Source organism: Brachyistius frenatus, unplaced genomic scaffold (assembly GCF_029030835.1).
Source record: "Brachyistius frenatus isolate BFR_SWC_R1_liver_20210118 unplaced genomic scaffold, ASM2903083v1 Contig_188, whole genome shotgun sequence".
Taxonomy (NCBI): Eukaryota; Metazoa; Chordata; class Actinopteri; family Embiotocidae; genus Brachyistius; species Brachyistius frenatus.
Window position 1 is genome coordinate 625,001 of NW_027210787.1, and position 25,000 is coordinate 650,000.

Here is a 25,000-nt window from a genome sequence, read left to right on the forward strand (position 1 = left end):
CATCATATGCATAATTCCCAGTCACAGTAAAGTTATTTCCAGGAAAATAATGCTTGCTTAGGATACACTTATGTAACTCACATTACTGTGAAACAGATGACATAAAAAAACAAAACACATTCCTTTAAATCAGTGGCTGGACAAGAAGCCTGTGACTGCTTGTACATAACATAATTCAGAATAAGTGTGTAAATCCTTTGAAAGAAACCCAACTCTCAGCTGTGTGTGTGTGTGTGTGTGTGTGTGTGTGTGTGTGTGTGTGTGTGTGTGTGTGTGTGTGTGTGTGTGTGTGTGTGTGTGTGTGTGTGTGTGTGTGTGTGTGTGTGTGTGTGTCCCCGACTCATCTCCAGCTGACAGTAATGAAACAGGACAAGGCAACACATTTAAATCACTTCAAACTTCACGGTCAGGAAAAGGAAAAAAAAAACAGAAAGAGAAGGAGGAAACGTGGAGATAGCAGTGGAGGGATGATGATGATGTGAAATGAGAGGCTGGGTGTGTGACAGTACTGTGTTTCCTGTATATTGTATACTCAGTGTTGACCTATATACATACTATACAGCATTAAATCTGTGAGTTGAGCTGATGCTTGGTAGGTTTACTGTAAATCAGTGGAAGGAATGTGTCACACTAAGACTGCTGACTGTACAGCAATAGGATTAATGGTCAGCGTTAACATGCAGTGATACTGTAGTACCACTAGGTGGCACCAAATCTTACTACCATGGGGGCCAGTGAGTGAGTTTTCATTAACTCACAATTTATAGTGTGGCTACTTAATTTTTCAACCTAAAATCCTTCATGGACTATTGCTGTCAGATGACCAATGAAACATCTATTATCACTGATTCATATTCATAATGGTTATATATTTAGGTATCAGGCAATAACCAATTTATTACTGACCCTTTGTCAGTTTTACAAGTAAAACACAGCTTAATTTGTCTTCCTGACTACATTTATAATGACTTATGAGTTGAGATCTTCTCACTTAGTCTCTGTGCCTTATTATTATCTGAATTCACAGAGAAGCTCAACACTAATTCTGCTTTTTTTCAACCTGCTTTATTTCCCATTATTGTGGGAGTTGTGGCTCTAAGGGTCATTCTAACTTGAGAAACTTGGACATGCTGGCTGCAGTTTTCCAATATATTCACTGCAGTGACTGCAGGTGTATCATCAACTAAAGTTAGACTGCAATTAGTCAATCAAATTAAAACAAAAAAATGACATTATTTAACTCCATACTCAAATGAAGGGAAAGCTGGACTTCGGTAATACAAATTCTAAAATGTATTGACATTAATCTTTTGTCACACTGTGAGCTGTAAAATCTGCTGAAGAAACCGTTCAAACAGCCAGAAATCAAACTGTTTTTTTTTTCCATCCATGTGTCATATTGCATATGTGATCAAAACCAGATATGAGACTAAAAACAAAGATCCAAATATAAATGTAGTCTTCTTCTCGTGCACACACATGCGACGTAGTGTGACTCCCTGGTTGTACAACTGTAATATGAATGGATGTGAATACCGTAAAGCCTGAGTTAAATGTCTGACAGTGTGGATTGTATTATCGTGAATTGACATCAAATTAGTGGCTTGCTGGCTAATGAGATTATTATAAAGAACAAAGTGCTGTATGTGAGGTCTACATTACTGTATGTCTGCATGCTGCAGCACACCCACACACATTAAAATTGATTCTGTAATATGATGCTCACTGTACACAGACGCAGGCATGCAGAGGCAAGCTCTCACATCGGCTGGATTCACACTGATGTACGGCATTGGGAATTAAGCGAGCTTAGTGGCCGCCAGTCGTATTTTCTAAAATAAGTTGCAACCTTTTGGTGACAACCTTTTGGATGCGGGTTTAGTGCCGGGTGCCAAAAACCTGACAGAGCAGAGTGAAGGAGTAGTAGAACAAGCATAATTAATCTCTCTCACAACTGTGCAAGTAGAATAACTCCAAAGACACACACACAGACTGTGACGGAGGCCTGCATGCACAGACAGAGAGATGTGTCACTCCTGATCTCACAGATAGCAACCATATGCCAAAGTCTGGCTTTTCCTTAAATTCCCTTCACCGTCCACAGCACCTCATCACTCACAGTCAGGGGAGGTGAGGTGAGGCGAGGCGAGGCGTCGTGACGTGGAGGAGAAGCGACTGCGGGAATAAAAAAAAAAAAAGAGCTCTGGATACAAACCAGGCCAACACGGAACATATGCGTCGGGCCTTTTGTCAACAAAGGCTGTTTTGGTAGCTTGGCCTAGTATGCATAATGCCAGCAGACCAAAACAACCCCCACAAAACAACACTTGCTAATGTCGCTTCTTCCCTGGAAATGCAGCCGCCCCCAGCAATCCCTTCTCTGATCCCTTAAAGCTGGTTAATAGGGTACAGGAGGGTGCCAGTAAAAATATCAGTCAGGCATCGTGATTGATGTGCAGAGAAGCAACAGAGCAGCATGTAGTTGTACTAAAATGGCATAAATGGAAAATATATTCCATATCCCCACATCGACAGTTTGTAAAATACACAACAGTAATACAGCTGGACAATACCAGTTGAGCGTTTTCAGACAGTGGCAGAGACTGATCTACAGTCGCGAGGCTAACCCGCTAATCCCCTCAAGCTCCATAGGAGGGAAGCATATCTAGAATAGACCTGTTTTAAGGATAAAATGGCTTCTCTCAACATAAAGCAGGGTTTAAACAGTATTTAAAGGGACTTTATCCTCTTCATTTACTGTCTAACCTCTCTCTGTTTTACTTCTTTGAATTTTAGTTTTCTCTGTCTTTCTGCCTTGGTCCATCTATCCTTATGTCTCTTTCTCTCTGAGCCTGATGAAGATGAGGTGGGTGTATGTGCAGTGCGCCTGGGTCGTCATCGTGTTTGTGTGTGTGTGTGTGTGTGTGTGTGTGTGTGTGTGTGTGTGTGTGTGTGTGTGTGTGTGTGTGTGTGTGTGTGTGTGTGTGTGTGTGTGTGTGTGTGTGTGTGTGTGTGTGTGTGTGTGTGTGTTAAAGTCTAGCAAACCGCTGTGTTCAGCACAGAGCTGCAGCTGTAGAAGGAGACTGATCTGATTTAGCTCCCTTGCAGCAGCCAGGACAGCTGCAGTGTCCACCAGCTTAACTCCGACGAACTAGCACACAGACCCGCAACACACACAGAGAACACTCATGACATTTAAACAGTTGCACAGATGTACACATTTATTTAATCATCGTTTTTCTATAGTCGCTTATCCTTTGTAGGGTAGTCGAGAACTGCTGTCTGACCCAGTACAGGCTGAGGGAAGTGTGGGGCTGGGTATTATTTAAAGTGGTCAAATGTTAACAACTAGCAACCACAGAATAATTTCACCAGCTTTAGAAAAGAGAAAATACACTACAATTTGGAGGACTAGTCCAAATTAAATCAGAAACAGTCCAAACAAAAATGAGTGAGTCGCAGTGCAGAGGCCACAATTTACAATTCCAAATAATCCTATTCTGCACAGGTTAATAGTTTTTTAACAATATTTTAAATTTTTAAGGCCAACACGTCCTTTCGAGCTTTAAAAGTTTGATTTGATCCAGTTTATTTTTTACAAATAAATACCTATCAGGCACTTACAATCTTCATACGGATCCCTTCATGGGCAAACTATGTAATGTCTGTGATAATGTTTTTAAATGACCTCAAACCACTTGCAGAAATATAAAATCTTGTTCAGCAACCAAGTGGCCAACACATTAATACTGATGTATAATTGTGAAATGGCTTGGGGAGGGTGTGTGTGTGTGTGGGAGGGGGTTGCGGAAGAGGTGGGAGGGTATAAAATGTCATACTTCACCTGTCACCAAGCTCATTCGGCAGCACTTCATCAATGACCTCATGCTTCTGTATTCAATAACTCAGCACACACAGGCGCTGGCCTTGTGTGTGGGTGAGAATCGCTGTGTGTGTGGTGTGTGTGTGTGTGTGTGTGTGTGTGTGTGTGTGTGTGTGTGTGTGTGTGTGTGTGTGTGTGTGTGTGTGTGTGTGTGTATGGGTACGTGGTAGCTGAGCAGGGTGCCGGTGATATGCGAGTGTAAAAGAGCTCGTGCTATGTGACAGATGAACGAGCACTCGGGGAAATCTGTGAAGTGGAGTTCTGTTTAGACGATCCGACAGGCGTTTTCCGCAGCCGATTTGTCCTGGTAGGAAAAGCCCGGGTGATACTATTAAAAATGATCATGTTATGTTCAAAATGTTCCAGTGAACCACGACAGTGTGACAATGAGCGAAAACGCACAATATGACTAAAACTAAAGCAGCTAAATGATCTTCAGCCAGCTGTCATTTTACCCATGTACTTTCACACTGTTTGTTGTGAAGAAAAAAAAGACAAAGGCCTTGTTCAGAGTCCCAGAACAAATCAGTTTTTTGTCATATCAGGGTAGATTTTTTTAAAGTCTGGAGAGCAAAAAAACAAAAAAAAAACATGGAGTGCGATATTTTTTTTTTGCAAATAGATCTAAACCACATTCGGAGGTGCAATTCCAATCGGATTTCTAAGGATGTTTTTCAGTCTGGATGCTCTGGTGGATATTTTACGTAACTAGCAACAAACAATGACGACATCATTTTCAGAGTGACAAAGTGAGTGGAAACTATGCTACCACTAGCAGTGCTACTGTACCAGAGAGCGTAGATTTTGGCACTACGGAGGACAACAACAACAGTAAATGGACCGACACCGAAATAATCTGTTTGCTGGCACTTTGTTTGTTTGTTGGAAAGCCCCGTGACCAGCGTAGTTACGTGTGTGTCATTACCATAGCAACACATACAGATAAGTTTACATTTATCCTGAAAATATTACTGTTAATTACCGTACTATTGGTGAGTTGCCGTGAATCCATCACACGCTATTAATACGCAAACTGACCGGAAATAACTCACCAAAAAAATCTTGAAAACCCCTGACACAGGCTGAGGAGTAAAACGTCCTTTCACAGGAATAAAGAAAATGTTCCTTCAGAATAAAAGTGCATCACTTAATTCATCGACACCTGCTCAAGCTGTTGCCACAGTTGATGCATATTTCCATGGATGAATTTCTGGACAGTGAGCGATACACCCACCTTGTACGCCACAACAACAAAGCCATAGATCAGCTCACATTGTTTAATTTTCCCTTGACGGGATTCATAGTACCTGCTGAAATGGCTGCTCGCTGTTTATCTGTCATCTGTCTAAAGCTTCGCAGGAGGAACACCACTATTGTATAATCGAGGGAGCTGTCAAGGTCTAACCTCTTCGTCATCGCTGGGCAGGCGTTGGTAGTCGGACTCTGCCGTCTCCTGCAGTCTCTGGTAGTCCGCCGTCTCCCCCATCGTAGGGATGCAACGCCCGGCCGTTGCCTGCCCAGGGCTACGTGTCCTCAAATTCCTCGAACAGCCGCCGCTCCAGTCGGTGAGCAACCCACGCACGAAGTCAGTCAGTCAGCCAGCTCGCTTCGAGGTCCACGCTGTCATCAAGGAAAACGAGTACAGTATGTCATTCACACAGCAGGGTTGCATTGTTTCGCATGATCTCGGCACAATATGTCTTCATTCAGCTAACTACGCTGTCGCTCCTTCGCATCCGGCAGCATCACCTTCATTGTCTTCGTCATTTAGGTTGAGTCAGCATTCGTTGAAAATGGCCGGACAATGAGTTCCTCATTTTTTAAACAGTTGTAACAGCGTTCAGTGACAGAGCTGTCTGTCCAAACACAGATGATTGTCTTTATGGTCTCTGAAGCTGCAGACAATAATTCTCCACGCAGGATGAACACAGGCTCAGTTCTTGCATTGTTGTGTGCAGGCAGGGATTGTTGCTCTTCAGGAGAAATATCCAGTTTGTCCCTTTTAGTGTCTCAGTAGCTTCCAAGATGGGGTGTGAAGCTGATCATTCCAAACTGATGATCGCTGTTGTCCCTGAGACGAGGGAAGTCCTGCCTCTGAGCTGCTGCAGTCAGGGAGGGTGATGCGGCCGAGGTGTGGCACAGAAGGTGACAAATCCGGCAGGCTCTATTTGTGTCGCCCCATCAACCTCTACCTTCAATCTCCCTCCTGCACGCTCACACACTCTCCCTCTCTCTCTCTCTCTCTCTCTCTTGTTCACCCTGCCTTACTGCTGACGCATGCTCTTCACATCCAGCGATGCTCCTCTCCCTCTCTCTCTCTCTCTGTTTCTATTCCTCTGCCCCAGGCATCACCCCGGCCAGTTTACCTCTTCTCGCTCATCGACAGGAGGGAAATATCACAGCAGCTAACATCCAGGAGCTGCTCTTCATTTTTTTACCTGTTTCATTTCATTCCTCCTTTGTGTGCTTCTATATATATATATATATATTTTTTTTTTTTTTTTTCCTCTGGATCAGCCATCCAATCGGACTAGCAGCTCAGCTCTGATGCTGACGGCTGAAGTCTAGGAGGATTTTTGATACTGCTTTGTCCTAAATGGACTTGCCAGTTGCTCGGTCGATGCCTAATCCCTTGCTGTTGTTGTTATTGTTTTTCCCCCTCCTCTCACCCTGTAACCCGCTTTCTGCAACCCTCCGCTTGTTTGTTTTTTTCTTCCATTTCAGCCCCAGCTTGGCGATTTGGTGAATAGTCGCCTCCTCTATTACCGTGGCAACATCAACCCCATCCCACCTCTTCCCCGCTCCCGTGTCCTGTAGCCACAGCGATCCAGTCAGCAGCGGTCCTGATAGAAACAGCCAATGAGGACGAGGCAGACCGACAAAGGGGAGGGAGGGAGAGGAGGAACGAGAGCGAGAGGCGGGTGAGCCTAATGAGGAGAGTTAATCTTCCCTCAGAGGCAGAAAAACATGGCCATGCTGCTTTGTGTGTGTGTGTGTGTGTGTGTGTGTGTGTGTGTGTGTGTGTGTGTGTGTGTGTGTGTGTGTGTGTGTGTGTGTGTGTGTGTGTGTGTGTGTGTGTGTGTGTGTGTGTGTGTGTGTGTGTCAAAAGCACCTCTCCACTATAGGGAGGGTATCCAGGCCATCTGGATCCTTGCTGAGTGGACATCTGGATGGAGAGGAAAATAGAATAAAAGAACAGTGTGTGTGTGTGTGTGTGTGTGTGTGTGTGTGTGTGTGTGTGTGTGTGTGTGTGTGTGTGTGTGTGTGTGTGTGTGTGTGTGTGTGTGTGTGTGTGTGTGTGTGTGTGTGTGTCCCTCCTGGTCTTTCCCAAGTTAAAGTGTGACTGGCACCACTGATGCCACTGAGCAAATCTTTATCAGATATAAATGACAGTGTGTTGAGTCATGCATCCCCCCCGACCCACACACACACACACACAGTGCGTGTCACTCCTAATCCTTTCCTCTCCCCGATCCGCAACACTTGCCCTCATTTGTTTTTCCCTCCTCTCATCTCATTTCTGCCTCCTGCTCCCTCTTTCCCCTCCCTCTCTCTCCGAGCTCGTTCCAGCCCCGTCGATGTCCTCAGGCCGGTTATTCGCAGCCCACTGAACAACATTCGTGTTGAGCTCTCATTCCTTCACCTCTCCACTGCTCTGTCGCTGAATCTGCTCCTCTGGAGGCCGGCCGGCGCTATTGAGAGAGCTTGTAGTCTCACACATGCACCAGATACATTTTGCATGAATGCAAATATAATACACAGCTACACAGAGCCCAGCATGTCCACATTTACCAATGGATATAATATTAGTATATCTTTAAGCACATATTTTCTGCAGGTTTTAAGGGGACTGCAAACAACGGCCATCAAATTCTCACTGCTATAAACAAGTCATTCATGTACCAACGAGCTGTTACAGGCTGACCCCTCCTCTTTCCTCCCTCTTTATAGATAGGGCTTTGTTTTCTTCTCTGTGGGGTGTGCTGTTTTATTGTTACCGCCCTGTCTTACAGCTGAATCCCAAATCACCATCATCTCCTTTTCTTCCATTCATGTATTCATGTATAGAAACTGAATGGACAGTCAGGCAGCAGCAGTTTCTCAGGAAATATCTCCATTGCACCGCTTTAACACCATCTCCATTGTAAATGATATAATACTGACTCGCGCTGTCTCAGCCCACCATGTTCATGATGCACCCCACTGCCAATGAGAACAGAAATTCAACGTATTATAAATGCATTTGACCAATATACATTACAATCATAATAAAAATCTCAAAACCTGCCTCTATGTGATCTCATTATTAAGTTACAACGATACCGGCAGCAAAGAAAACCCAACGTGAGAGACACCGACAAAAAGACAATGGTCAGAAAAATAGTGGTCCAAAATTTAAATAAGAGACAAGAGACTGGAGCTGATTGTTTTTAAGTTCAGTGATTGATTAAGCCTAAAACAGAGCGTTCCCTTTCTGTTGTCCAAGGTTGATATGTAGGTATTATGACAGATATCATGCTGAGTTCTGCCCCGCCCGCTGACAATTACATGCACCTCGCAGGACTGCTCGCAGCTGCAGGGAAAACTACCAGACATTGTAGTTTTTGTTATTATTTGCCTGTTGTTTAAATACGATGCAATCTTCTCTGTCAGGTCCCTTACAGAAACGTGCAAAAACCCATGTCATCAAATGTGTTCTGTAAGGGGTTCATCTGTAATGATAAATGATCTGAAGTCTGTAGTTATTGAAGTCACCAGTATGTTATCAGACTCCGTAGCATTTTATTGATACTACAATTTCCAAGGCTTCCTTGATTAATCTCAATATTTATATTACTGTCAATATTTGACTAGAACATCTAATGTCCTATATTAGGCACCGTACTTTTAACTGTCTTCTGTATCAGATTAATTAATGAAAAAAACATTTATCGTGAAAAACGTGAGAGAATAGTGATCTCAATTCTAACAACAAAAAAATCATAAATCTCATTTGATCCAGAATCGTGCAGCCCTAATATATTTCCACAAACACTGCTGCTAAACATTTTACACTCCCTCAGTTCATGAGACATGTAGAGACATGTACAGACATGGACAACAACACTACAACACAGTGTTAAACAACACAGCATTGTTCTGTTAGAGATACTACCTTTGTGAAGGTGTTTTTCGGAAATTCCAGCACATAGTCTAAATCAGTCTATTGTATCAAATGTGAAATGTACAAGAACTTAACACACTCCATTATAGACTGTGTGGCAAGGTTAGATGTGAGGTTAAAGCTGAACAGCATGTCATTAAAAAACTGTTAAAAGAAAAAATAGCGGTAGAACAAAATGCTTTTCTTTGAATATGTGGATAATAATCACACAATGCTCAGCCAGGATGCCTCTTAGTGACTTAGTATAGGTATGTTTTTTATTTGCCAGAGAGTTGCAAGAATAAACTCCCATAAAATCTCTCTATGTATACATATTTAAATACAGTACACACACACAAATCTTGAATCTCCCCGAGACCATTACCGACCACATTTCAAAAACTCTGCTCCAGAAACCTGGAAAACCCCTTTTAATAGACAAAGTCTGAGGCCTCCACCTTTGACCCGAGTAGCTTCATTTGTCAGCCGTCTTGTGTGTCAGGGGAAGTTAAAGCTGAGCCTGTTAAAACATGTAAACGCCTTCTCCGTCCCCATGATAGAGAGCAAGGAGAAGCACAGCAGACAGGCCGTGTGGGTGGAACGATGCAGCGCTCCCAGCACAAACATCGCAGCCTCTTTCAAACCTGCCTCTAAGAGGCCGTTTAAAGCCCTGACAGACTGAAAGCGCTGCGACTGCGGGGTCCCTCCTGTCTCTTTACGACCGTTGGTGGGTAGAGCGCTGGCTCTGGGGGCAGCAGTAAGCTTTTCAACAGGAGCTGGATCAAATCCCTGATGTCTACTACTGATGCACGGCTCGGAGGGTGGAAATATAATCAGGGTAGTAACTGTACAGTGCAGCACTGCTGGGTATGGTGTTCTGTATGTGTGTGATTCTGTGGAAAGTATTACACTTTCTTTGTCTTTTTCTTATCATATATATTATTGGCTTTGATAGACTGTACAAAAAGTGTAAAAAAAAAGGTTCCACATCTGAAATCATTAGATGATTGAAGGACTACAGACATAAACTTATACGTTCGTATCATACGATACGATATGATACTTTTAATCCATTGAATAGTTTTTACATTTTAAATACATTTTTGAGACCAGAGCAAATAACTAATGCTCGTCCGTTACCAAAGCCTAAATTCAAGGCTTCAGCTTTTCTTTTTTTAAAACGATTAATAACATAAAAAAATTTTTTTTATCCATGTATCCAAACCAAACAAAAACAAAAACAAAAAAAACTTGTTGCCATTATTTTTTATTTCATTTTATGCATTATATGTTTTGGTAAAATTGCAACGATTTTAATTTAAATACAATATTTGTAGTTTCTGTATATCCACAACTATTTATTATTGCTTCTCTATAAAATTGGTGAACTTACAATAATCATTTGATCAATCAGCCAACTGACTGATACAGTAATTAATTAGCAATTGTTTTGATAATTGATCAATCAAATTTTTTATTTTTTATATTTAACATTTTCTGGTTGCAGTCTCTACAACATGAGGATTTTCTTATCATTTCTAACTGAATATGTTTTGGTGTCAGACAAAACAAGACTTTAAACTTCAGGGAACTAAGGTGGAATTTTGTACTTTTTTATGACAATTTATAGGCTTGACAGTTAATTAATTAACTGAGAAAAAACCTGGCTAGTCTGACCTGCATTTCAACGATTTTCTCTCGACTCTGCGAGAACTTGTGGCCCACAAAGACCCTCCACTTGTACCTGGAAATGTTGGCAAATAATGTTTTTACAGGTAAAGAAAAAGTAGCTATTTTGATAATAACACTTTAACATTGCTTCACAGTCAATAATTTATGCATCAAAAGTGGGTTTCTTGAGCTATAGTTAAACTTGAGATGCGTTTACAGACCTGTTTCTGCTCAGACTCCACATGAATTCTTTGCACAACTACTTTGATCCCCCGATATTACAAAGCACACATGTAAAAATAAATAGTTCTTCTTCTAGGTGATAGTAGCAACACCCACCCACAACTTGTGGTCAGAGATCAAATCTTGTTGACTTAGCCGATGACTTCAACTTAGTGTATGTGAAAACCGACAGTGAGAACTACCACATGGTTCACGACTCCGCGAAACAAAAGAACACGTTAAGATTGACCAATGACTTTGCGGCTGTGCTGAGGTCAGGGCTCCTGGGAAAATGCTGATACAGTAAAAGTGTCATCGGTCGCTGTGGTCTGGGTGTGGTGCAGCGGCTCCCTCAGCATTTCTGTTCAGTTATATTTTTACCTTTACCATCAACAGAGCAGCAGTGGGCTGAAAACCTGCCCGCTGATGTGTGTGCATCAGTCAAAACTAAACCTCTTTCCTCTCCTTAAATCCTCACCACCAACCCAGCAGCTGAGAAAGCTCAGAATGATTTTCAAGTGCAAATGTGATGTTGCCGCCACCTCATTTCTGGAAAAAGCAGCAGAAAATTCTCAGTGTCTTTTAGAAAAAGGTCATGCAGCTGTTAAACACAAAAAGAGTTTTTCTATGTCTACGATGCTTCGAGCTCCCAAAACTTTAAGGTGAACATATAAACTGGAGCTGCAACTAGTTTCAACATTGGAACAACCAGTCAGTCGTATCATATTATTTTATGAATCCTTTATCGAGACTGAACTGCCACAAAACAGTCCGGCATCTCAAACAGGAGAATTTGCTGCTTTTTTGTTTCATCGTAAAAAATATTTTAAAGTTGGTCGGACAAAACAATGCAATTCAAAGATGTCATAAAGGCTCTGTAAAATTAGATAATGTATTTTTCATTGTATTTATCATGTGTCTTTTTTTTTTCTTTTAATGTCACTGGCCCCCAAAAAAACAGAATCAATGAGGCTCTAATTTCATCGTGCAGGAATTAGATTCATTGAAAAAGGACAAACCAAAATAATTGACACTAGAAGTGTCATTATTGTAGCCATAAATAAGGTCTAGTTTAAAAGTATCAATAAAGAATACAAATAAAAATTGCATGGTTCCTGGTAAGTAGGAGAACAGAAAACAACTTTTTTTAAAATATTTTCTATATGATTGAGATGGCAGATTTTGTTCCTCCTTCAGGCAACGAAGAAACAGATCTCAACTCGGCACATGAAGATTGAATTATTTATATTATTTTTGTATCTATATATTTCTGAGTAAGTGTATTTGATTCTAACTAATCTGACAAGGCAGTGAGCTTAAATACAAACTGACTGTATATGTGTAGATAAATAAAGAAACTTTGCAGCTTGAAGGCAGTCAGTCCAAAACCGTAACCTCAATGAAAAAGGTGTTCTTGAAAGATGGCCTGTCCCCTGGCCTGAACTCAGCAGGCTCAGTTGGAATCAATCAGGTTCAAGCACAGATTCAAACCTCATAACGACCTCCATTCACTCGCAATATTTCATACTGAGTCGTCAGGAAAAATATTATCCCCAACAAATCCTCTCTCATCACCCCTTTCGTAGAAAGATTTACACTTCAGTTGAAACAGAGGGGAACAGGCACGCACTACAAATCCACTGTGGACAGAGGTGTGTTTGACAGAGATGAGGAGACAAAGACAGAATATAGGTGAGTGTGAATGTGACAGAGACTGAGAGACAGCTAGCCCTCCCTGCTTTATAACCCTCAGCTCTCATGTCGACTTTCTAGGAAGTGTTGAAGGGGACACGTGAGTGTTCGTGGTGTAGGCTTTCCCCTGTTCCTGCTGGCTAAACAGGTGGGATTTAAGAGGGTGATCTAAAGCCTGCGGGGCAACACCAGGCCGGTCAGAGCAGCGGAGGGCTGGATTAGGGGAGAAGAGAGCGGGACGAGGGTCCCGGTGTCTCACTTAGTGTGCGTTTGGTCCAAGGTCACAGGTGATGAGGTATGCAAATCAGCAGCAGCTAAAGCTCTCTGTGTTTCACTGCCATCTGGATGCCAGCCCATACATCATGCCAGGGGCTGTGTGTGTGTGTGTGTGTGTGTGTGTGTGTGTGTGTGTGTGTGTGTGTGTGTGTGTGTGTGTGTGTGTGTGTGTGTGTGTGTGTGTGTGTGTGTGTGTGTGTGTGTGTGTGTGTGTGTGTGTGTGTGTGACATTGTGGTGACATTGAAGTGACACCAAACATACTGACTCATTCACACTCTCAACTCACATGCCAACCCTGCTATCCGGGAATAAAGGCAGATCCCCCACACACTGTGGCTTCTCGGTTTAAACTGCACTATGATCAATAATATAATATCAATCAATATTATCATTTACCAATGTTTACACGATAGTTCTGACATAATCTTGTTTTGTTACTTTAATTTTAAAGTAATTTGGTTGAAGTTTTACTTAAGTGAAAAGTTTTGTCTGATGTAATGAACACTACAGATAGCACTGAACAGTTTAATGCAAGTTTATTGTATTATCTTATATCTATCATTTATCTTTTTTATTAAATTTGTATTAAAAAAGATTTAATACATTTTATCAATTCCTGGACGGAAATTAAAGTGTCATAGGAGCCAGATACATTAAAATACAATGTAAAAATACAATCAAATTAAAAGTTAAAAATTCATAGTAGTGTATATATATATATATATATATATATATATATATATATATACAGGTCGAATAAACAGTAGAAGTACAAATGTACAAAATATTGTGGATTTTGGATGTGCAAAGAGCTGAATGGTGGATGTTAAGAACAAAAAAAAACTGTCATGCTTTGACAAATGTTAAGGGCCAGCAATAATTATTCCATAACCACCATGCCTTTAAAACATGAAAAAAAAAAAATAGCAATAAATTTATGCTCAGATTTTCCCATCATATTGGAAACGTATAGGAATTCACGGTATCCAAATTACTAATTTTATTGGCCAACCGTCTAAACCCAGAGGTATGAGTTACAAAGTTTAACATTTGAGATGGTCAAACTAGCAAACGCTGATTAAAATGATCAATTATCAATATATTTTCAGATCAACTAATTGTTTATTCAACTAATTGCTGCTCAAAATAATTCCCTTCAACCTTTTCATTAAGCACCTGAAGCTCGTAAAATAGAATTTCTTCTGAACTAAATGTAATGATAATATCTTTTTAAGCACAGCATGTTGTCGGACACCTCACTGACTCTGTGCTAATTCTCACTTGTAATTTAATGTGCAGGGAGAAAAGCAGTTCCATTCACTCTATTGTAACATATCTGAATAATCTTTGATGTGTTTTATCATTACTCCATCTGGCCACACGGAGGCAGTCTGAGGACGTGAGAAGGAAAAGCAGCACTTACAGCATTTTGTATTCATGTTTCAGGCAGGTGTAAGAAGCCCAAGCCTGATTTTTTTTTTCTTTCTTTTTTTTAATCTGGTGTGTACCTGGAATTTGCTACTTTAAAAACACCTCTTAAATTGTGGATTGTACTGATTCATGTCTGGTGACACAGAGTTATTTGAAATGTTGCTTCAGTTCAAATTTTGTGTCTAAAATCCCTGTTGGACATTCAAAGGAATTTTCATCATTTTCAGAGTGTTTTAAAGCCAGGTAGGACAATAGATAGTACGTGAGTCAAGTGATTCAGCAAGTGGGAAAGTCTCCCGACTACAGTACAAACTGATGCCATGTTAATAATTCTCTGTAATGTCTGTCTGCAGCTTCCAGGGATGTAATCTCTTCTATTTTTAGAGAAAGCCCACAACCCCCCCCCCTCCCCCAGGATGATAGTGGCACGCTTATCCTTCAGATTGGCAATGGTAAAATGTGAACTGCCAGCTTAATGATTTCAAACCGACACCATTACCGCAGCCCCGCAACAACTGCAACATGACAATAACACGTAGAGTAGCCAACATACACTCGTCAAATTCATGAAAAACCTGTAAACTTTCAAACTTTTAGCTCTTTAAAAATGGATTATTGACGACTTTTTTGGAGGCTGAAGGTCTTTTTCTTATTCTCTGTTCACTGCTGCTGCCTGTACGGCGAGAAAAGTTTTCTCTTTGTGTGTAAAGCAGGGCACAGTGCATGTTGGTGTGCAAGTGTGTGTGGGCGGTGCTGTGAGCTCTGTCAAGGACTTGCCAGAAGAATTGCATCATCACTCTCTACAATGCTGTGTGACTGTGTCTGTGTCTGCATCTGCATGTGTGTGTGTGTGTGTGTGTGTGTGTGTGTGTGTGTGTGTGTGTGTGTGTGTGTGTGTGTGTGTGTGTGTGTGTGTGTGTGTGTGTGTGTGTGTGTGTGTGTGTGTGTGTGTGTGTGTGTGTGTGCCCGCGGCGCCTTGTCAATATGTAAGCTGCTCTTCCGGTCCCCTCCGCTCGGGAGTGTGTAACTGAGCAGAGTAACAACAGATAAGAGACAACAATATACACTGTACCCTCTGGCCTCAACTCTGTGTTTGTATGTGACGACATACATTCTTCAGTCGGCTGATATTTTGCCATGAAGTGGATCCACTATGCAGTTCGCTACAACAATTGCAGTGATTTCTTGAGGGCTGTACTCTTTGTTTACTTTGGGGTACAATCAAAGATGAGTGTTCGAGATTAACTCCGTTACCCTGAGGTTTGTTGGAACGCTCTTCAAAGGTGGTGTGTAAAATCGTGATCAATGGACCAAATATAAGACTAGCATCTCGACTGAGAAATAACAGAACTTTTCTTTTTATACATCTGGAGACATTATGCTTTGGGGTTGACCGTCCCATTGTCAGGCATCCGATAACTCAGGAACACCTTAAGGAACTTTCTTCAAATCTGGCTAAAATTTCCACTTGGACTCAAAGATGAGCTGATTTGTTTTTAGTGACCAAAGGTCAAAGTTTCACTGATTTCACAAAACATGTTTGTGGCCCCAACTCAAGAATTCACACACTAATTATGACAAAAGTTCAAACAAATGGGGTTTCTTTAGGAGAAAAGGAAATGATTCATTTAAGATCCAAAAAGTCAAAAGTCAACTTCACAGTGAAGTTATAATGTTCTCCAGAAACACTTCTCCGAACATTATTCAACACCAGAACTCAGGAACAGAAGGGCAAACTGTGACCATATTTAACATTTAGTCTGATACTGAATTGGTGACAATAATCTGGGCAGTCCATCTTGAAACTGCGCTGATTCTTTAGATCTTTTGTGCTGTCAGGTTGAAGATGTGTGAAGTTTCCACATTTTAAAATGTGTAGCTTTTCTGCATCGACATCCATATTTGGAGCATTGTCTACTATCACGGCTACAACTTTGTGTTCTTTCAGAATTAGCTTTATTGGCCGAATGCCTTCAAAGAGCATGCGCTTTCAACTTGAGAGCATGATTTCCTGTTTTCACAGTTAAATATTGTAATAAATCACGCTGTCAAATTCAAAGAGCATGCTCTTGATTTGTGGCAGTCACACACCCCCATACTCCACTATATGTATGATATGAGTCTGGACGGACGTGGGTGTAAACTACAACTTGACTGGTTGGCGAGGAGATACAACCGCGGCATAGTAATTCTAGTCTGAAACTGGTAGAGACAGATACGCACACAATAAATGCACAAGGAGTGAATGGGGATATGACATGCAACAATAGTCCCCACTAGTCTTTACAGTTACAGTATATTGTATATTTCTCTCCTGTGGCTCTATAGCACTCTTCTACAAGGCCACAGGATGCCCTGAAATTTCCCTTTAAAGAGACAACTTATCTAAAAGCAGTAATTAATCATGTCAGAGGTGGAGAGACGAAAGCTGGGAAATATAATAATATTACATCGATATTACAATATGAGACTTGATATCGTAATATGGCCTTAGTGTGCTTTTTTCCTGGTTTTAAAGGCTGCCTTACAGGAAAGGATGTAATCTTATGAACTTACCAGACTGCTCTTCTTCATGAATATTTATTGATTCATATTTGATAAAGCACAAATAGTTGTAGTTGTCCCTACAATATTATCACAATATTGATATGGCGGTGTTTCATGAAAGATATCATGATATTGTCCATAGCACTAGTAGAGACAATGTGTGGACATCCTGCATGTCAGACTGTTCTTATAAAACTACTTACTAGCAGATACTAGTCAGTACTCTGAGGTTTATCCTCCAGGTGTGAAAGCAGAGCTTGAATTTAAAGCTAAGAGAAGCTGCAGTCTTCTGTGGCTGAGTCGACAGTCTCACAAGGTGATTTATTGCAGGGTCACTTCATCAGAAAACCTGATGCAAACAGCCAACAGTGAAAGTACAGGAAAACTGGAGAAGACAGCGAGGCGTGTGACAACTGGTCCGCAGGTAGATTAACTGAGACAGAGGGGGGAGGGGAGAGGAAGGGAGGGGGGGAGGGGAGGAGGGGAGGGGAGGGGTATGGTGTGACAACCGGATGCAGGTTCATGGTTAAAATAACACTATGTGCTCTCTCACACCCACGCACATACACTCCGACTCCTCCAAGTTCTCCTCTGTCAGTTTGGGCCCCCAAAGCCCCCCAAGCATTCAGAGACACTGATCGCTGCTGCTATTCTGGGAGCTTCCTCTTTGCTTTCCAACTCCCGTTTTGGCCCGTTCTGTCTAGCCACACACACTATGTCCATCCTTTTTTCTGTTTGTCAGGATCTGTCAAATCCTGCGTTTTAGTAACTCAATCACTACCTTTCTAGGAAACATGGGGTCATTCTTGGACCAGTGCTTTTCTGTAGGGATGTCATGAGTAGATGCAGGAACTGGTCTGCTGTGATTTGTGGCTAATTGTGTTAATAGGGCACCCACCACAATTTAGATCTAAAAGTGTGTTCAAATGGCTGTCCTGTATCTCTGATGCAGACCAAGATTGTGTGCATTATTTTATTTCCAACTGAATATGCTGAAGCACAGAGGGGGAAAAAATGTATCCAAACTGTCCAAATATTCAAGACTTAGATGTTAAGAAAGAATACCAGGTTGTCTCTTATCATCTGTTCAAGTTATTTAATATTAAAGGTTCAGTGTGTAGGAGTCAGGGGGATGTAGTGGCAGAAATGGAATATAACATTCATAATTGTGTTTTCATTATAATCACCTGAAACTGAGATTCATTGTTTTAATTCTCTTAGAATCAGCCCTTCATATCTACATAGGGAGCAGGACCTCCTCCACAGAGTATGCCATGTTGCACCGCCATGTTTCCCTGTAGATTCAGCTACACGCTTGAAGAAGAGAGGTAGGTGGTGTTCAATTGGATGAAATCTCTGCAACCTCATCACCAGATGCCACTAAATCCTACACACTGCTCCTTTAAGCAAATGTATGTTGGCATCAATCCCCAATGAGCGTAACAAAAGTAAAAGTGCTCATTAGGCAGCACATACTGATATATTGCATTACTGCATTTGGTTTTGATGTTGTAGCCAGACAGAGGGAGCCTATTTTATTTACTGCTGTATGTAAAGTAAAGTTTTTCTTGGAGGAGGCCTGATTTTAACAGTTCTGTGAGATAAGCATCTTTATCAAGGCTGCTCAACACTGCTCCAATTACAGAGTCATTCACAGACCTAAACACTGATGATCTGCCTCTGATATGTAAACAAGCAGCCTGATAGCAACATTCGCTCATTTGTGTGGTATTCACGAAACAAAAGAAGATGTAAAGCCCACTCACACAAAGGCATGTTGGCACCATTCCTAAAGTCACAGGCAACAAATACTGAACACATCTCCTCTCACTTTCCCTCCACCACACATCAACTGTCCAACGCACACTCCAACGCACACTCCATTATCATTTCTCTCTTTGCACCGAGGCCTTCAGACACCTGTTTGGGAGTGTCTGGCTGGCCCGGCATCCTGTGTGTGGGTCTGTTTGTGCCTGATGAACAGAGAGGTTTCTATTAAAGCCGCCAGTGTGACTCTCACTTCCTCCTGCTCTACCTCATCTGCAAAGAATTGTTATTCAGTGACTGTGGCCCAAAAGTAGAGAATGTTTAGAAACACAAACATGAGCCCAGAACAGGAAACGGTCAACCACATCCATCTTTTGCTTTTGTAATGAAAAAAACACACACACCGGGTTTTCAAAAAAATACAAAAATCCTGTTTTCTTTCTGCCATAATTTCTGTACACATACACAAGAAAAACCAACAGTGTCCGCAGATGACATCATCCCCGGAGTTTGATCCTCTGCAATTCAAAAGGTGAATAGTTCCCTTTCAGGCCTACACTGAGTCGGTCTGTGGACCAAAGCACAGTTACTGTTTGGCATGATCTCATGTCTGTATAGCCGACACACACGCGCGCGCGCGCACACACACACACACACACACACACACACACACACACACACACACACACACACACACACACACACACACACACACACACAGGCAGAACAGCAAACAGAAAGTGTGGCAGATAGACATTCAAATACACAACTCAAACTTGCGTGTGTTTAAGCAGTGTACACTATGATGACATTTCACACAGCCCACAGTCACACCCAGAAAAGACATTCATACAGTCCTACATATGTACACTAACAACTAAACTTCTTACCTGTCTTATTCACACCACAGAAAGCTGCTTCTCTGTCCAACGTCTTCTCCTCTCAGGTTGATGACAGAAGGTCAACCTCACACAGACGAGGGCCCCAGTCCATCGAGGTGAGAATTCGCCGAGCTACGAGTCCACGGCACTGCAAGGTGGACGGACGCTCACATGATTTCATCTCCATCCATTGATGAACACGAACCCAGGAGTTTGTAGCTGCAGCTAGCTGAAAAACCAACAAAAACATGAAGGAAAAAATGATCCCGTTTAAGTTCTGTTTCTTCTCATGAAGCATTATGTAGAGTCATGAAAACAAGTCTGATTGTTATGAGCTTTCCTCATTGCCGTCTCAACGCCCTGAGAGAGGCAGCACCGTGGATCTTTCTGCACCCTCAGTGATGAAAGAATTAACGGAGCCAGGACCTTGGAGGGGCTTACAGGGTTGCAACAGAGAAGACCTTCACTGCCCCGGAGGGCCCCCTGCAGACACACACTCACAGGGCATGATAGCAAGCACAACACTTCCTACCACTGAAGAAAAAAGATTACGGAAAATCGATCAAAAACAACCATTCTTGAAAATTGCCTGGAAAAATGTCTCTGTATGCGACAAGAAACAACTTCTTTTAAAATTGAAAGTGTGTCCATTCATTGTTTAAGAAATGGTAGGCCAAACAATCGAGATAAACTGAAGACGTACCTGATACATACTGCATATATACAGTACATTATCTAACTATTTTCATGCAAATCAAACAGTTTGGCTTAAAGTTCACAAGTCTATTTCAAGACAAATGAAACTTTACATCTTTTGAGGTGAAGCTGAGGCTGAGCGCTTAGAAACAACTATCCACCCACTCACACATGACCCAACAGAGTGCTGGAAACACCTGAAGCCACTTAACCACAGAGATGAGTAACTCACGTCATAATACCTGAAAACATTGCAGTTGAATAAGTTTGATTTTTTTATTGAATCTACAATAAAATCACTTAGGAGCACAATTCCAAATCGAACACAGAGGATTTAATACAAAAACACAATTTAAAAGCATATAACACTCTGCCCTGCCGAATCAATAACCTACAGTGGGCCACAACCGGAAGCAACTTCCAGCGCTGGATGTGAATTGACGTGACATTATTCCGAGCCAGGTCTGGGGGCTGGGGTAGGAATGCCTGAGGGGCCCTTTGCAGGAGAGGGGCAGTATGAATGAATAAAATGCGATTCACACGGACACACGAGGACACAGTCCACCCACCACCTTGTAAAGTAGCTGACTGGAGCCCACAGTGTCACAGGAGAAGCCCACAACAAGGAGACACACCAAGCTATTCTTTTTCCCTGCACACGCTGGACAGAAGGACTCCTTTGTCCGTCTCACTGTGAGCACTGCAACAGGACAGCAACACACACTCATCACATTCATAGGCGTGAATTGTAAACAAATACACATGCACTCATCAGCCCGGTCAGCTTTTAAGTGACAAATAGCCACTGTGATGTCAATTATTTATCGACATGCACGATTCACACATTAGTGGCGGATGCTGACACAGTAAGTCTATTTTTTTATTGGCAAAAATCTGTAACATGCCAGAGGGGCGGCATCACACGATCCCAGCGGATTTTACATTTTTGTTACGTAACCGGGAGAAGGTGGTTTATGGCTGCAGCCCCAACCCTGGCACATAAAGACACACAAACACCACCCAGTCCCTAGAGAGTGTGAGAAAGGCCAAAAGTAAACCACACATAAATGTGGCACATAGGCCACTTAAAACACTTAAAATGTACAGGCGCAGCAGCTCCGGCTTAACTGAGGTGAGAGGATCAACTACTGCCAGTATGTTTACTACTATTTACTGCAGACAGACAATTTCATCTGATTTTAAGCACAAAACGGAAACATTTGTGGGTGTTCAAATGGTGAATGAGATTGGTATCTTTAGATTTATCCCAACAATGATTTACTGTACTGCAACATCACAACTTCCTCTTGCTCCACCACAAGGTTCACATTTATGGTTTTATGTGAAATCTTAGACTTTATATAAAAATGGACGTAGCTTTCGTGTCTGAAAAATTAGGTCAATGAGGTCAAAGAGGAAGTGCCTTAAGCTGCAATACCACTGAGGGCCACTAGAGGTTGGCTCCAAAAAGCCTCCAGCTCCATAGAGTCCCATTCAACTTTGCTCATGAAATACAATGTGGATAAATATTTTCCTCTTCTCATTTTGGCGTTGTTAGCTAAAGTCACTCCTTCTTATTCGTTTTCTGGAGGTCTATTTGAAAATAATTTTGTCGCTAGTTCGATATTAGACATCAAAAAGCATTATGTTTGTAGGCGTGTCTATTTGATTGACAGGCCTGTGGTGGAGTCAGGTTTTCACTATGTCCCCGTTGGTTTATGTCCTCTGCTCTCTGTGTGTTTCACAAAGGGCGGAGCTCAGCCGCCGCTACACACATATGGACAAAAGGAGATAACTTGGTTACTGTTGATGTGTCAAGAGTTTTGTAAATAACCTCATACATTATTAGGCTCACTGTAAAACAAAGAACTTAAGTAAAAAACAATAAGCATTAAAAGGGTATTAAATGTCCTACATTTTCACGGTAATAAATTATAATTTGAATAGTTTATGCTTCCTACTCTCTTCAATTTGAGCTGTTAACCATGCTAAGTTATTCAGCACTAAATAGAGGAATATGAAATCAGGTGGAAATAGGCCCAAAACAGTGGCTGCAGAAATGGCCAAACAAGATCATAAATGTTACAGCATTATTAAAACGATATTAGTGCAGACAGCTCTTCATCCGGTCTCAAAGCTCTTTGTCTTTTTTTTAAATAAGCTAATTATTAAGCAGGCTGAATAGAAAGGCTGCCTCTCCTCTCTTTTCCATTGCAGAGTCACTGCTGATTCATGCACTGCACGGCCAACAGAAAAGCCTCTCTCCCAGGCTGGATCCCCCCACTGATGATGTCAACATGGCACCACTCACCAAAAAAAACTGTTTTCAATTGCATCATCTTTCCAGGACCTCTCAAACACAGACAATGGCCTTTGTCTAAAACTACTGTTTGACTCATGTGATAACATACAGAAGAACAACTGTATAAAGTACTCATGACACAAGTTTAACATGAATGTAAATTAACATCAATCAATATTAACAGAACTTGTCTGATGATAATACTCCACCACTCGGGCTACTATGGTAATAAGAGATGAGTGGAAAGAGGACAGGCCAACTATAAGCTCTACAGTGGACAAAACAAAGCTGCAGAGAGATGGGGGGGTGGGGGGGGGTCATATGATACAACATGGGAGATCTACACTTTCTCTGCCAGGCAGTGAGGAAGAGGAGATACTATGAAGAGTTAGGAGGAGTGAAATACTATCCTCTGTTTGCTAGAGGAGACAGTACAGGAAATCCAGTACTTTCTATTGCTATGCCACACACATACACGCACCTTTAGTAGGAGTTTAGAACATAAATAGAGAACAAATCAGAAATAAGCTGAATTCCGTCATCACCTGCCGTGTTGGCATGACAATCACACATGGTATGTGTAGCTACATGTCATAATGCTGCTTTTAGAAAAGCAGCACATTACAAACTTCAGGCTTGATTAACAGACGTCCTATTTTGTAAATGTGTCATAAATGTATTTTGTAATTGTAAAAAAAAGGTAACAAGTTTCCCATGTTTTCCACATGGGACACATGAATGACACATGTTTACCACATGAGAAAAGTTTTTTTTACATCAGAATCTACATGTGCTTCACACATTACACTGTGGAAATGTCCCAAAACCACATGCTTCCCCTGGGCAAAATATGTTGTACATGTGCACAATCATGTGTCAAATTCATGTGGGTTTTTTTTCCTGTAGGGTCATTTCCATCAAACATAACTGAAAGAGGAGGAAATAGTGCATTTGTATGTGAAGATTTTCAGCAGGAGATTCATACACCTTTGGTCTTATAATGCATTTACAGCACCAGGATGGTGAATGAGAGACGGACACAAAATAAATTGTGTGATTATTATGACTAAGGAATATTTCAGTGTAACTTTGTGCTGCTTTTATGTGCTTTTTATTATAACTGACACTAAACTACGACAGGCTATGGACAAACACCAAGTCGTTTTTATACTTTTTATGAAGCAAGAAAAACATTTCTACATCAACAGGCTTTCTTTCGCAGAAGTTACTGTTAACGTTGGTGGGGTGGAGAAAATGAGTCAACCAGCTTCAAGTCCTTCGTTCGTGATCTGCCAAAGAACCTGCTGAATAATCAAGCTGATCTGAAACTCCTCCCTCCAGAAAAGCTCTGGCACATCTTCTCCCTCACTGTCATTCTTAATTACCGACTCTGACTGTCAGTGTAAAGTACATTTTTAATTGCTCTGAGTCATCAAGTGTTTTCGCAGTTTGTTTGTTTTTTTACTCATGTAGGACAGGAAGTTCCTACACACCCGTAGACTATACAACATCCTGTTGGAGAGTTGGCACACAACAAACCTGGCACGAGTCCTTGACTGATAACTGCTCACTGGGCATCGAGCCAGTATTGACAGTTTCCTCTCAATCCATCCTTTACATGTCGAATCACCTGCAATCACAATGTGTCAGAGCAGCAATAACAGTTCAAATGCTGCGTTTAAACATGTCACAAAGAAGAGTCTGTTTCTTCCATTTTCAAAAACACTTTTAGTCATCAGCACACTGTCATTAAGAAGCCGCTGTTTGATATTTCTTGGACACACATTAAAGAAAGAGCATAGGAGATGTGGCTGCAGAGATCAGTTACAGCGCCATCATTTCTACAATTAAATATGAACTAAATAGACTGCAGCTTATTCTGAATTGAATGTCAGCTTGGAAATAAGGGGAAGGTAGATATACACACTCTCAACTCTTTTTCTTCAGTAAAAAGCAGTGGGAGAGAAAACTAAACCTGAAAACCTGAAAATGTACCATGAAATATCTGCAAAGCCTGACACCACTAATGGCAAGAGAAGAAACTAGACCTGAAAGCCTGTGGTTTTTTCATGATCAAATAATCTCCCATTTTTTTCTGACTAATCATTTAGTCGCTAAAAGGTTTGAAAATAGTACAAAAAATGAAATGTCCAAGAGCACAAGAATATTTGTACATGTCTTTTTAGTCACACCAACCGTCCTAAACCCAAACATACTTCAAAGATTTCCCCATTGTGTCATATGTAAACAAAAGGACCCAAATCGTCACATTTAAGAGGCTGGAACCAGCAAATATTTTGTATTTATATTTGAATAATAAAGAGACTGATCAATTATTAAATTAGTTGCTGAAGATTTTTCTTTCCACTGACTGACTGACTGACTGACTGACTGGTCCTCGCAGCTCCAGAATCAGCAGCAGCCATACAACCGATTCCTGTCTCACTGAATGAGTCCTCAGTGAGGAGTGCGTGACTGACTTTGTGTC

At 41.4% G+C, this 25,000-nt stretch overlaps 1 protein-coding gene across 8 annotated transcripts in view; it reads right to left on the reverse strand.

Annotated features, from left to right (window-relative positions):
* tnk2b (tyrosine kinase, non-receptor, 2b) overlaps nucleotides 1-25,000 on the reverse strand; it is a 58,898-nt gene that overhangs the window by 29,689 nt on the left and 4,209 nt on the right. For 2 of the 8 annotated variants that reach the window (XM_069718231.1, XM_069718237.1), the window contains exon 1: nucleotides 5,289-7,167. In XM_069718231.1, coding sequence (XP_069574332.1) covers nucleotides 5,289-5,369 — 81 coding nt within the window. In that variant the 5' untranslated portion in view covers nucleotides 5,370-7,167. Of the gene's footprint in view, nucleotides 1-5,288; nucleotides 7,168-19,523; nucleotides 19,744-25,000 lie in introns of those variants that run through there. The other 6 variants (XM_069718233.1, XM_069718228.1, XM_069718229.1 and 3 more) reach the window with 5 other exon arrangements.